The 13665-nt window shown below is 43.1% G+C and overlaps 1 protein-coding gene across 1 annotated transcript; it reads left to right on the top strand.

Annotated features, from left to right (window-relative positions):
* The first annotated feature begins 223 nt into the window (after nt 1-223).
* rbm14b (RNA binding motif protein 14b) lies at nt 224-13599 on the top strand. The gene is made up of 4 exons (XM_044097323.1): nt 224-442; nt 3166-3518; nt 4420-5461; nt 6215-13599. The coding sequence occupies exons 2-4, from the start codon at nt 3170-3172 to the stop codon at nt 6513-6515; spliced, it is 1692 nt and encodes a 563-aa protein (XP_043953258.1). The 5' UTR covers nt 224-442; nt 3166-3169; the 3' UTR covers nt 6516-13599.
* The last annotated feature ends 66 nt before the right edge of the window (nt 13600-13665 follow it).

The raw sequence follows: 13665 nt of genomic DNA, 5'->3' as shown, positions 1-13665 counted from the left end.
CTGCTTCAAACAATTTCACGTTGCGTTACTTTGTGTTGGTATATCACTGGCTACTATATAATTTTACTTTCTTTCTTTTTTTCCTTTTTTTTTGATGACAGCGTTTGATTTTATTTGTAAACTTTTTATGAAATACATTGTGAAAAAAGCAGAGACCTTTACACATGATCAAAAGTCTATTTTTGCTCACTTCTTCTCTCACTTGTTGCTCTCCTTAGAGCCCAGCACAGTGGCTGTGAGCCATCCTTTTCCACTGCGGTAGCTGTAATTAACTAAGCATGCTTCCAGGAGCTCCGTGTGTGTGTTCTCGGGTTATTTCATGAGGATTCAGCATCCTCCGGGTGCAGCAGCAGCAGCCCTCCCCCTCCGCAGCTTCTCCAGCAGAATGCCCGACGTTCAAACGGAAGCAGACGCTACCATTTTGAAACGCAGCACCGCTAAGGTAAGATGGTAGTTCCTTCAGTTTTAATAGCATTTTTATGCTGTATTATCCCCACACAAACCCCCATGGGCGGTAATCAAACCGAAATAGTGTCAAATAATTGGCGTTTTAATCGGAAATACCGGTTTAGGAACAGACTTTTACTGGCCGTGTTGTCGCTTAGGAAGCTCTCTCGTGCTGCAATGCACGCGCTCCTGTGCGGAAAAAATGCGATTGTTCTGGACTACGTTGATATATTTTAGAAAGGCTGCTGCCCTAGCTAATATTAGGCGTTTATTCAGCTTTCGTTGTTATGTGAGGTGGGCTAAATGTGCGGGAACGCGTTATTTGCGTTGACCCTTTTTAACGCTTGTTTAGCTTTAGACAACCCCGCCAGCATCCCTGCTGCTCTCCATTCACAAGGAAACCTCGACAACGAGGCGTTTGAGTCAGCTAACAAACTCAACATGCGTCTTTTTAAAGTCTTTTTTTGTTGTTGTTGTTGCGCCGAATAATGACGGCAGCAGTGAAAATGTGTTTACTCAGCGTCGCGCTGCGTCATCGGGAACCAGGTTCGTTATTCCACAACGAAGCCAGTGTTAATGCAGCCGCCATTCTGCCTGACTCACGCAGTCCACACACGGAGGGAAAATGCGCTTTCGTTTGGAGGAAGACGTGTATTTCTTTGTCGAGTTGCAACTTACTAGAGGCGAAACCAGAAAATAGAAATGTCCCCCTCTGGTTTCATGTTCCGCTCTGCCCTTTGATTTACAGCCAACCATAAAAGGTTGTTTGGAGAGAGAAGAAAATGGGCCTGTTGAACCATCTTGTTTTGGTATAAATTGGGGTTTTGTACATTAAAGGGAATGCTTAAAGCATAATCACAATTTGGTGCCATAAAAGTGGTTATTACTGTGAATCCAGGCAGACTTAATAAACACTGGCCTTCCTGATCTCCACTGTCTGTATTCAGTGGATGAGTGTGACTCATAGCTGTGGGGGAGATCACTCTGCTTTTACATAAAGAGACCAGCTAACATTAAATATTTCAAATCAGATCTCTTTTTAAGACAAAAAGAAAATCTCCCCAACGTTGTTGTATCTAATTTGACTCTATATCTTTGGGACTTTCAAAGGTGGGTATATGGTCTATGTGGTTCTGGTTTTTTTTTTTTTTTTTAGTAAATTTGAATATTAATCTTGTGTCCATTTGGTTTTATCATTCGCTGCTCGAAGGGAGACCATATGTTCATTTTTCAGATTTATGCTAAACATTTAAGTTAACCTGATTGGATTAGCAAAGTTGTTCATTTAAGAGTTTTAGTCAGTCTTTCAGTTTAGTTTGATACGATTCAGCACTCCTAGAGAGACGTAGGGTGCAGGTATTCCACTTTGAATATTTTTCCTGTATTTGAGAAAAAAGAAAGGAGAAAAAGTCGCTGACATCTGGAGTGGGTAATAATTTTCCTAAACGGTCACATAAACGACCACCTCTGGTTGTTGATGGCTGAACTATAATAATATTAAGGAATGTTTTAAAATGATCTAAATGGGATTTTAGTTGCCTGAGATCTTTTGGGGCAGGTCTATTCTTCTGAATTGAATTGCAATTGAACAAAACAATTAGTCATGTCCTTGTATTTCTGTGTATGTTAATCTGAGCTGTTATTCACAAACGGAGCAGCTTTACCTTTTACTTTAGAAAATGACTACTAAGAATAGAGCTGTACAATATTAGGACATTGGATTAGGATAGTGTTTCTTCCAACAATCTCAGTGACCTTTAGTATCTTGGATGCTATCATTTGTGGTGAGGACATTCATTGAAGTGAGTTTAACAACAGACTAAATATCTTATTGGCATGTACAAAATATATTTTATTTCAATATTGTCACACAGGAGTGTGCTATTGTAGCTACACAAATGAGACGGTAAAATAAAAGCTCTATTTGGTAAAAAAAAAAAAAAAAATGAAATCAACATATTAGATTGATGTATGTTTAATCCCAGTCTCTGTATTGACCACCAGGCTAAATATGATCCCCAAAATGTTTTCTGTGATGTCGTATATCCTTAATTTTGTTATCAATTTCTTTACCTTTTAAAGTTTTGGTTAAATGGAAAAAGAGTAGAAGTAAAGGGAAACAGAATACCATGTTTTGGTCGTCAACGCCTGCCATTTTGGACCTTTTTAGCTAACCAGTTCATACCCATGTACTTAAACCATGCGTATCAGTTTATCTAGCTGTTCAAGTCTTTTATTCAGAATAATTGAGAGAAAGATTATAAACTGCTCAAAACTCATATAATTTCCTTTTTGTTGTAGATGTTATATTGCACAGACTTCAGGTGATCATGGCTTTGATCCCCTTTTGGGACAGTCTGAATAACAAAATATAAATTCTGATCAAAACAGAACTGTTCGCAGCATCCTACTGGTAGGTATTATTATTATTACTGGAGACACATATCTCATTTTCATATAGCAGATTGTAGAAAAACATGCACCATTTGTACAATTTGTGTACCAAAACCAACGTCCACTTAAATACACCCAAAACTGAGGTTTTATGAATCTTAACTTTGAAATGCTTTCCTAAAAATCACAGTGCATGTGTAGAAGAAGTGCTAAAGCAGCAGAAAATGCAGGACTTGCATCTGTAGGATGTTGCTGTTGCTGTCCAATTTATTCCAGTAGTTTTATTTCTAACATCAGTAACGTCATCCCTCCGTTTCTCTGCAGCGCTATGGACAAGAGCCACACCGTGAAGCTTTTTGTGGGAAACCTGGCTCTGGACACCACCCAGGAAGAGCTGTCAGCCATTTTTGAACCGTATGGCCAGGTTGTCAGCTGCAGCGTGCTGCGGCAGTTCGCCTTTGTTCACCTGCAGGGCGAGGGGGCGGCCGATCGAGCCGTTCGGGAGCTCAATGGGAGAGAGTTTCGAGGACGGAATCTGGTGGTGGAGGAGTCGAGGGGGAGGCCGTTGCACTCCACAAAAGTGTTTGTGGGTAACCTGAGTGGGATGTGCACCACTGAAGACCTTAAGCAGCTGTTCCAGACATTCGGGAAAGTCCTTGAGTGTGACAAAGTCAAAGGTGAGCAAAAATACCTTGTAGGCATTGTTGATTTATCCTCCATCAATTTGTAGATGTACCACGTTTGGTTGTTAATATTTGGATTTTTTTTAAAAAGATTCCTTTGGAAGTTTATTTCTTCTTTCCCCTCATGTGTCAGAACATTATTTTATAAATTTGAAAGTTTGGGTCTCCCTTACAAAGAACGGATGTGTTTGTCCATTTCATGGTATAGGAAGTAATACGTTGCAGGTTGCCTATGATTTCTGTAAACAGTACATCTCTCGTTTCTGTAGAACTAGAATCTAGAGCAGCGCCGTCTCTTGAAGACTGGAGATAGCCACCATGCTGTAGAGTCTGTTGAGGCCATTGTCATAATGCCACAACCTGGAGCATTTTGAAGCAAATATAGCATTAAAACACCTTGACGGCCTTTAAAGGGAATGCTCTAGTTGAATCTCGGTATGTCGTCGTTTGATTTAATAAGAAGATAAACTTTATTTTAGTGACTAAAGAAGTCGGTCTGTACCGTTTTATGGTAGGATACCATATTTGTTGTTCAATCTTCAAATCCCCAAGACTTTTTTTTCTTTATAGCCCTGGTAGTTTAGCATGAAGATATAATTAGACTTGATATTATATTATTTATAACCAATTATTCAGAGTGATCTTGGCCTTTCAGTTGTGCACTTTAAAGAGATGGGAGTATTTAGGGGAGGAGACTTTGTTCCTTTATTGAAGTTAAACTGCTAATTAGGCATTTTAGTACTTTAAGGTTGTTTTAGATGTTGAGTTATTGGATTTTTCAGCTTATGTTTTCTCAGCTCTTGTAGCAATCTTTTAAACAATATCTATATTCCTTTTCCATTGCAGTATAAACCCAAACGCCTTTGCTGTGCCTAACGATGACTGTTTTCCACAGGCTATGCCTTCGTTCACATGGAAAACAAGGAAGACGCTCTTCAGGCCATTGAGGCTTTGCACGGTACTTCGTTTAAGGGCCGGCCGCTGTCTGTAGAGCTATCCAAGGTCCAACCCAGCAAGCAGACACCCACTGGGAAAATCCCATGTGTTAACTGCGGGAAGCAGGGCCATTATGCTGGAGAATGTCCTGTGGGCAAGCCGTCTTTAGAGCAGTACCAGAGCCAGGCAGCAGTCCTGGCCGCTGCCGCCGCCGCAGCAGCCGGCCTGCCTCTGCAAGTTCAACAGAGCGTGCACAATTCAGTCTACAACACGTCCACCTTTGACCCCACGTATGCAGCCCTCACGGGAATCACCACTGGCACACGTACTGATGGAAACCCGGTGAATCCGGCTGTATACGGCGCCCTTGCCAGCCAGGTATATGGTGCTAATGTGGCCAACCAGCTCTATGGGACCGTGGCAAGCCAGGCAACTCTTACATCAGGCGCCACACAGGTGTACAGCTCTATGACGCCCAATATCTATGGCCAGGTGGCTGCATCTCCAGCCGCTGCAGCAGCCGCCGCAGCAGCGGCTGCCGCTTACACAACTCCAGTTTACACCCCGACTGTAGCCAACCACCCTGTGTACCTGGCAGCAGGTCCTGGAATAGAGATGCCAGCAGCAGCAGCTACAGTGAACCCTGCTTACTCTGTAGCTCCTGCGATTTATGGTGCTGCCACCCCAGCCTACGCTCACATCACCGCCATGGGAGCAGCAGATCCAGCCTCAGCCCTGTTTGAGGCTGCAAGGCAGGCGCACTACTTTGCCCAAGGCCAGCAGGTTGTGGCTGATCAGCAGACAGCTGCTGTGGCAGCCGCTGTGGCCAAGTCAGGAGAGAGAGACCGTAGTCCCTTACGCAGGTCGGCACCGCTTCTGCCCGACCCGGTGATGAAGCCATTCATATACCAGCGGGCCAAGCCACGCAGACCCTTGCTTCCGACACCAGCTGGCCGTGCAGCAGAAGAGGCGGTAGAGGCACCGGAAGACCCGATGGCCAGGTGGGACATGACTGTTGATGATTAAAGGACTGCATACTTCATCCGAAGCCGAACAGTCGACAGTCACGTGGTTTCAGCGCCTTCGTATTCACACACACCTTTCAGACAACGGCACCGACCACCGACCCCGCACGCTTCAGTGTCTCACTCCTACGGAGCTAGTGCCACACTTTTCTCCAGACAGCCTCCTCCTTGAACAACGACAGTATAATTTCCTCATAGGAGTTATTAACCGTTTTCCATTCTAGTAGTTATTTAGTGAAGAATCGTACCAATGTACATAAACAGCGCTGTCGGAGCGAATTTCCGCATAAAACATGGCAACAAACTTCTGGCCAATCACACAAGTCTTTTTTTTTGTAAACTTTTTATACTTTTATTCTCTTGCTTTTCTTTTCTTATTTTGTTTGTATTTCTTCTAACTCATGTAAAGCATATGAATTGCCTTGTTGCTGAAAATGTGCTATGTAAATAAAATTATCTTACCTTACCTTACCTTACAACACTTTGCACAGAGCTCTGTCAAAATAGTTCGACTCAGGCCTGTTGTCGGGTTCGGCGGGCGAATGTCTCTTAGCGAACAAACGACGCAATTTTTGTCGGGCGTCGACGTCAATGACAGCAGATTTCGGCTCTCCGGATGAAGTATGTCAGGGCCTTTGACCTCAGCCTTCTGTGTCTGCTCTGCTACCTATGTCCTCTTCTCCTTAATGCAACCTATGCCTCTTGATTTTCACCCTTTTTTTGGGCTAGGTACTACGCCGAGTACTACCAGCAGTTGCAGCAGTACCCTCAGTTCCAGTATGCCTACCCATCGAACACAGTGGCAGCCATTGCTGGCATGCCTGGAGTCACGGGAGTCCCCGCGATGTCTGCCCAGCCAGTCGCTACGCTGGAAGCCCTCAGGCCAGTGGTCCCCGCTGCTGCCGCAGTGGCAGCTGCCATGGCTGCGCCCAGGGTGTATGAGCCGCCGTTGCCGCCGCCTACGCGCAAGGAGGCCATCCTCCACCGCCCCGAACTCTCCCTTCACACGCCTGAGCCCCCCTTCCGATAGTTGCACTCAACTGTCTGCCCCCGCCCCCTCTCCCTCTTTGCCCTGATCCCTCACCCCTACATACCTTTTCCACTCAAAACTTGACCACCTCCGTGTGTATGTGAGTGTGTGTGTGTTTGTGTGCCTGGGGACTGGCTGGGGGATTTAAGACTGAGGGCTGATGGGCTTAATAACTTGCTTTACGACGGGGCTGATCGGCTAACCTTGGTCCAGTTTGCATGACCACAGTGCAGCTTTGAAGACAGGCCTTCATCTATTTTTATGGGCATTCTGTGTGCTTTTCTGTTTTAACTTATCGTGCCAGTCTCACACTTGTGCCAGTATTAGACTGACTGAGTCAGTCGTTTGTTTTGCCTTCATTTCTGCAACCCAGTTAAGATTTTCTAGGGCCAAATCTCCAGTAATTTGCATCAGCCATTCTACTTAGGCCTAGATGATCAGGTAGGGCAGCTAATTTGAAACCTTTTTTGCCTTATGTTGATGAGTATCAATTTGCAATGTTCTTAGATGAAATGTACACTTGTTGTGTACCAGCTGCATTGTACTGTGTCCAACAGAACCAAGGTTAAAGTATTTTGGGGAGACTGTTTGTCCTGGATGCGATATGGATGTTGTACGTGTGATTGCGTGAGACGTTCGGGCTCTTGATTTTTCCAGCGCACAAACGCAGCGGCAGCAGCTAAGACTGCGCTTTGCAGAGAAAAAAAACAAAACAAAACAATAAACGTAAAGCACACATAGACGTACTGTAATGTTTATTCGTATCTATCCTCGCCCCCCCTCCTCTGAATCTCATCCTCACCTTTAAACCACGACACTGAAAGACACTGCTTCACCTTTTTCTCTTCCTAACTACAGCTGCCTACCTCTTATTGTAAATTTCATTGTAGATTGTACTCTGTTCTGTACGTCTCCACACATTTCACCCTATCAGTAATTGCAGCTCCATGTAAAGCTGCATCAGTTCAAAGTCTGGGTAGCTGGATTTTGTTGAGTTTTTTTTTTATTTTATTTTTTTAATCTATTGTATTTGGTCCTCTTTCATGTTCAGAGGCCTTTTTAAAACACAGAGAAAAGTGTAAATAGTTTGTTTCCAACATTATAGTTTACATGTGATATAAGTCAACCTTTGGGATGTGATGAGTTTTCAATGGGGAAAAAACAATGCGTAACTACTGAACAAGTTTACAGAAGATCTTTGGATTGCATCCTTTTAGAAACCATTATATGTGACAAGGTCAGTCATGTGCCTCAAACCTTTAGTGAAGTGCATTAAGTGGAGGGATCTCCCATTTTAAGTGCTTTTTAAAAAAAAATAATTTCAACTAAAGCAACAGGAGCCTCAAAGCTCAGAATCCAGAGGGCTACAAGTGGGAAAGCTTCCAGGCCTCCTAATGGGTCTGTTTATTGCAAACGTTTTTTTTTTTTTGTTTTTTTTTTTAAAAGCCACAAAGTGAGCCTCAGAGGTTCATTATATAAGCGTTTGGTTTTAAGCAGAAACAGCAGTGATAGCACCAACAAAGTGAGAGATGGGGCAGTGTCTTCCAGTGGCCCCAAAATATCCGCCATTTCTCCATCAAACGCCGGATCTGCTTCAGATTCTGATTCCAAAAAGCATATTTGGGTATGTTTTTAGTTCACTTGTCATCTGCAGTTCCTTGCAAAAAAAAAAAGCATTTCTACCTTTTGCAATGTTGTCACTTTACAACCGTGAGTGTTGATGTATTAACCGGAAATGAGCTGATAAATCTCAGCACGTAATTGTGAAGTAGAACGAAGAGACTGATTGGCTTTAAAATCTTTATCCACAGATGCTCAGTTAAATGTTGGTCGGGTCAGTGTAAGACATGAATAATCTCTGATCTGGTGTTCTAGGGTTGCCCTGTATTTAGCTCCATTCATCCTTCTGTCAACGTTAATTAGCTTCCCTGTCTTGACTGGAGCAAAGCATGGCCACAGCATGATGCTGACACCACCATGTTACACTGTAAGAATGGTGTGTTCAGGGTGATGTACGTTCGTTTAGTATTTTCCCCATCCACAGCATTTTGCATAAAGGCCAAAATCTGACATTTTGGTCTCGTATGAACGGAGCACCTTCCTCCTCGTGTTTGCTGTGTTCCTTGCATGGCTTCTTACAGAACTGCAAACTGGACGCATTATGGCTTTCTTTTTGACCTTCTTCCCTATAGAACAGATTTGTCTAATAGTTGTTTTATCGACAGATTTTCCCACCCGAGCTGTGGCTCTCTGCAGCTCCTCCGCAAAAACCAATGAGCCTCTTGGCTGCTTGCTGATCGGTGCTCTCCTTGTCCGGCCGTTTAGTGTCTATGCTGGGATTAAATCAAACCGTAGTTTACTGATGACCAGACTTCTGCGCTGGATTTTATGAAGAGTTACAAAAGAGAATGTGGTTGAATATAGCGGTGTCCTGATTCTATATTATCTACCAAAAATCCTTCGCCCAAACCCATTGGTTAATAATAAATGGGTCAGTTGTTCTTATATCTGACTATTGTTCTCGGAGTAATACCACTTGATCAAAGCTTTTCTAACATTCCACACCAACGTATGTTTGATTCGTGCTGATATCGTATCGTGTCAGTACCCGTATCAGTCAGTACTCAAAGCTGCAATATCGGTATCGTGTTGGAAGTAAAAAAAATAAAAAAAACTTTAGCGGGACACCTCTGGTTGATTACAAATGTTCACATTTTTATTTTTACACAAATCCTATCCTTCCACTTTACAAATTATTGCGTTGATCTATCACAGAAAACCCCAATAAATTACACTGAAGTTAGTGGTTGAAAGTGACAAAATGTGAAAATGTTTTAGTGGCACGCTGTATGTTTGCAAGGCACTGTAGAGAGGGTTTATGAATTATTTGGATACCGATTTATTTTATTTTTGGTTTTTTCTGTTTTCTAAATCTGGAATTGGATTTCTTGATGCGTTTCACATTGATGCCAAAGTCCAGAGTGGCGACTTCCATCCATTTACAATCAGTCACTTGTTTTGCAGCTAGTATTTGACAGCAGACCAATGCACAAACAGAAAAGACCTTCTGAAATCACCCGGCTGCCTCATTGTTTCCCGCTTCCCCTCTCCTTCTGTGGTTTTTAGTGGTTAGAAGTGACTTTTGCATCTCAGACTGTAATCTTTCCGTGTCGTATATACAAACACATACCGATTGCATCCTTTGTAGAATTATGTGGTTTGCAAAATGTTTTGTTTGCCATGTATTTTTTAGAACGGTATTTTTTAATTTAGCCTTTTTTTTATATATATATATATAGAACAGTGGGAAATAAAATCAGCATGCCTTTTATTGAGAAAATGTATACTTTAAACCTTATACTGATAATAAAGAATGTTTGGCTGACTACTGTGGTGACGGAAAGCAAAGGGTTTGGATATTTCGCCTTCTTCCTGTTTATGTTCCTCTCCATTATCTGTCTCTCTTGTGTAAAAATGACCACCAGACTCATTTGACTGGGGACCCAGGGGGAGGCAGGTGTAGATGCTGGCCCAGCTATGCTCACTTTGGTCAGGGTAAGTCCGGGTAGGAGCTCCTTCCTCTCTCCAGCCCGTCAAATGAGAATATCCCAAATTTAGAGTGCTGAGAGCGATGAGTAAAATTAATTTCCATGAGGAAGATTGCACTGTACACAGTGAAGCTGCTGTGAGGGCTGGGGAGAGGCTCACAGATAGAATGGCCTGGGTGCATTTTGATCTGTGGAGCAGTCCCTTTCTTTGGGGTTCAATGGGTGTACGTCTGGTCTGGTCCAAGTCTGGTCTCTCTCCTTGCTGCACCAAATTCTCCCTTTTCCGTGTGTCTCTGTGTTCACTATGCTCTCAGACCTGCATGTGTGATCATTTGTAACTGTGCCGCAAGAGAAAAAAAAAAAAAAACAGCCCGACTCGACAGTCCAGCTCTGAACTAACTATCTCAACTGAATTAGGTCACCGTGCTACCTGGAACACCCTGTGTGCTGCCTCGCGTGAGCCGTGGGGACGACTTTTAGCGCGACGCCACCGCAGTGGAAACTTGTTGTCTCTCTTTCTCTTCACCACCAAGGTAAATCAACTAAATGCAAAAGAAAGAAATCATGACAGCACTGACATCTCTTCTCCTAATTGCCCCATCCCCCTCCTCACTTTCCTCTGACTGTGGCTTGACACAACACTCCTACCCCTCTTCCTTCCCTCCGCCATTACCACCTCCCCTTCTTTTCTCCCCTCCCCCGAGTCCGTAATCTCTCTTCTACTGCATCGGCAGTGTTTGTACCTGTAGCCTGGGTCTTCTCCTCACTGGGAGTGATGGGCCGGCTGGGGTGGGGCAGGGTTAAGACCCCTTCTTAGGAGTGATCCTGTCCTGCATCAGCATATTGAGGTGCCCTTTGTTCGATTGAGGTGCCCTTTGTTCGGTTGTTGTGAGAGCTGGTGAACAATAAGTGCGGCGTGTCAGGGTGTGCTTGAGTGTGAGTGTGGGTGCTAAAAAAACGGGATACCTTTTGGGCGCCATTTCATTGGTCAGTGAGGCTTGGCGTAAGTGGACACACCCCAAACCCTTCCCCTTGCCAGCTAATCAACTCCTGTCCACCGCCGTATTCGCCGCCCTCAACCCTCTTCACTCTTCCTTCCTCCTTCCCCTCTCCCTCCTTCACCCCTGCCCTGCTCTCCCTCTTTGCGCATCTCCTCACCTCGCCGCCGTCCACGCACACAGCGCTTTTTGTTTCTTTACCCGCCGGCACCGCCGCCACCTTGGATTTGGGTTCCATCGCTCTGGCTTGGACTCAACTTCCCAGAACCACCGACCTGACCCAAAACACCTCCCTCCCCACCATCCACCTTTGTTACCATAGACGCCCTGGCGTGCCAAAAAGGACAATGTATCTGTGGCGGCCCTCCTTTGGACTTTGTCCTGTGACACACAGAGAGACTTCAGAGCTGGAGGAATTGCTTTGCTGCAACTGTTGAATGTTGGTTGTCCATAACATGGCTCTGGCAGGGGATGTGAAGGCAACGTGTAATGTAAAGCAACTTGAAACAGAAGATTGACACTTGTCAGTCAGAAACGTCCTATAGGAAAGGCGCACAGGCCAGACTGACCTGTAGATTCTCATCAATCTCAGGGTTCCTATAGGACTTTTCTGTCACACATCGTCTTAGTAGCTTGTATGTGTACTTACTTACTTTTAGGGAGGTCGATCTCTGGACAAGGTTTCAGTTAACTTGTCTCTCATTTTCCCTAAGAGTTTCTGGATGGGAGTGATGCTCCCTTTATGCCTAATGAGCAAGAAAGCACAAAATATTTGAAAATTTGATGGGTTGATTATGAGGTGAGTTCTTGGTTTAGTTTTGAAGGTGTGGATCATATACAACAATAAGAGGGTTAAAAATCAATTTTCGTACACAGGCCAGTTTTATTGTAATAAACCAGAGTAGGGCCTCCATCCCAACCTCCTCTCTCCCCACTGGCGCCTCCATACCTCCTTCTTCACTCTCCTAGCTCCCCACTAAAGGCTTCTTCTGGTGCTTGTGAGTCTGGGTCTTCAAACATGCTTGGGTAAATGCAGTTCTGCATCTCTAGAAAAGGAAAGAAAAAAGAAAACCCTGCTTGTAAATCAGTTGCACTGCATCGCCCGCCAAAGCTCACTGCAGCCCCCGCCAACCTACTCCCACACCCAGACCCCAACCCCCCGTCCACCTCTTTGTCTGTTGTTGTTTTAGCTAAAGAAAAGTGCATGTGCATATTACACACGTGTCAGTTCGTTATTTTGAGTGGGATCCTGAAGCTCATGTCTGTCCTCCTGCAGGGGATAGTACGGTATATGGGAAATCCAGCTAAGTGCAAACTGGTACAAGTTTTTTGTTTTTTTCAAGCCAGTCCTATGAAGGGCCAAAAGTGCCACAATCTAGTAAATGTTATATTATGAAATAAATACATTTAATAAGCAAATAATGTGTTCCATGTACGACTTAAATATTTACTATTGTACTACTATTTTTATATTAAATATTTATTTTTAGATATTAAAGTTAAAATTATACAGATTAAATTTAGTAATTTTTCACAGCTCCAATCCTTCATTAATACTCTCACTAGGACCATGAACTCTAATTGGTTAATCTGCAAATGAGACTGTTGTTCAGACCAATCACCTTTAACTAGAGAAGTGTTAGCCCCGCCCTCTGACCAATGATTAAACTTATTCATGATGTGCTGTGCAACTTCAGTATTAATTCCAGTATTTCCAATTTGAATACTTTATTATACATTCTTTTAACTAATTAATTTGAATATGGCACTTTTGTCCCTTCATAGACCCCAGTCTGCTATTAAACCTTTTTTTTTTTTTTTTATTGATGTGACTTTTTAAGCACAAATTTGAGCGGGAAAGGACTGATGTACATAACAGCAGTGGCAAACCTCAGACATTTTTAATTTTTAACTTTTTTTTTCATCTAGAGAGGGCAAACTTGACAGGAAGCGGTGTAGTTTTTACACACTATAGCTGCAAGTATTTAAATTTTTTGGTGTTGTTCAATGAACAATTAAAAGCAAATAACTGAAAAGTCCAGCGAGTTTTACACAAGTTATTTTATGATCGAGTCTCAACATGTTTACATCGGTCAGATCACTCGTTCCAACCGTTCCCAGCCTCACGAGAGGAGCAGTAATGTAAGCACTGAGCTTCCTGAAGTAGGTTAATGGACCAAGCTTACTGTAGTTACATCAGATGTTTGATTAATTACTTTCTAAATCACTCTAGATTCCAAAGACGTAAAGGGTGACTTAGTAACTTGCTATCTCAAGAGGGTAGGAATGTGGATATGCTCATTTCAAAGCAATTAGCATTAGCACAGAACCGAATGTTAGGGGATTTCAATTCCCAAATCTTAGATCAGAAATTTGCATCAACGTGTTTACTGTGAATGACAAATCCGGATATAGATACAAGTTATATTGTATGGTTGTGTGTTCATATATATGCCTTTTAAAGTGTATTTCTGAAAAATGTCTTCTTCTTTTTGTTTGTTTTTGCATGGAATTTATGAATAAACTTTTTTTTTCTCATAACAGTGTCCAGATCTGTTATTATTCCAGCTCGCAACATTAGGATGTAGCTGAAAAATAAACTGT

Source organism: Gambusia affinis, linkage group LG18 (genome assembly GCF_019740435.1).
Source record: "Gambusia affinis linkage group LG18, SWU_Gaff_1.0, whole genome shotgun sequence".
Lineage (NCBI taxonomy): Eukaryota > Metazoa > Chordata > Actinopteri > Cyprinodontiformes > Poeciliidae > Gambusia > Gambusia affinis.
Note: the sequence above shows the minus strand (reverse complement) of the source record. Positions and strands in the feature narration are given on the sequence as shown.

Bases quoted from the DNA above. Each gene is read 5' to 3' on its own strand.
- rbm14b (XM_044097323.1), top strand. From the start codon at position 3,170: ATGGACAAGAGCCACACCGTGAAGCTTTTTGTGGGAAACCTGGCTCTG. The intron at 3,519-4,419 runs GTGAGCAAAAAT...TGTTTTCCACAG, and splicing joins TGAGTGTGACAAAGTCAAAG to GCTATGCCTTCGTTCACATG. The intron at 5,462-6,214 runs GTGGGACATGAC...TTTTTGGGCTAG, and splicing joins CCGGAAGACCCGATGGCCAG to GTACTACGCCGAGTACTACC.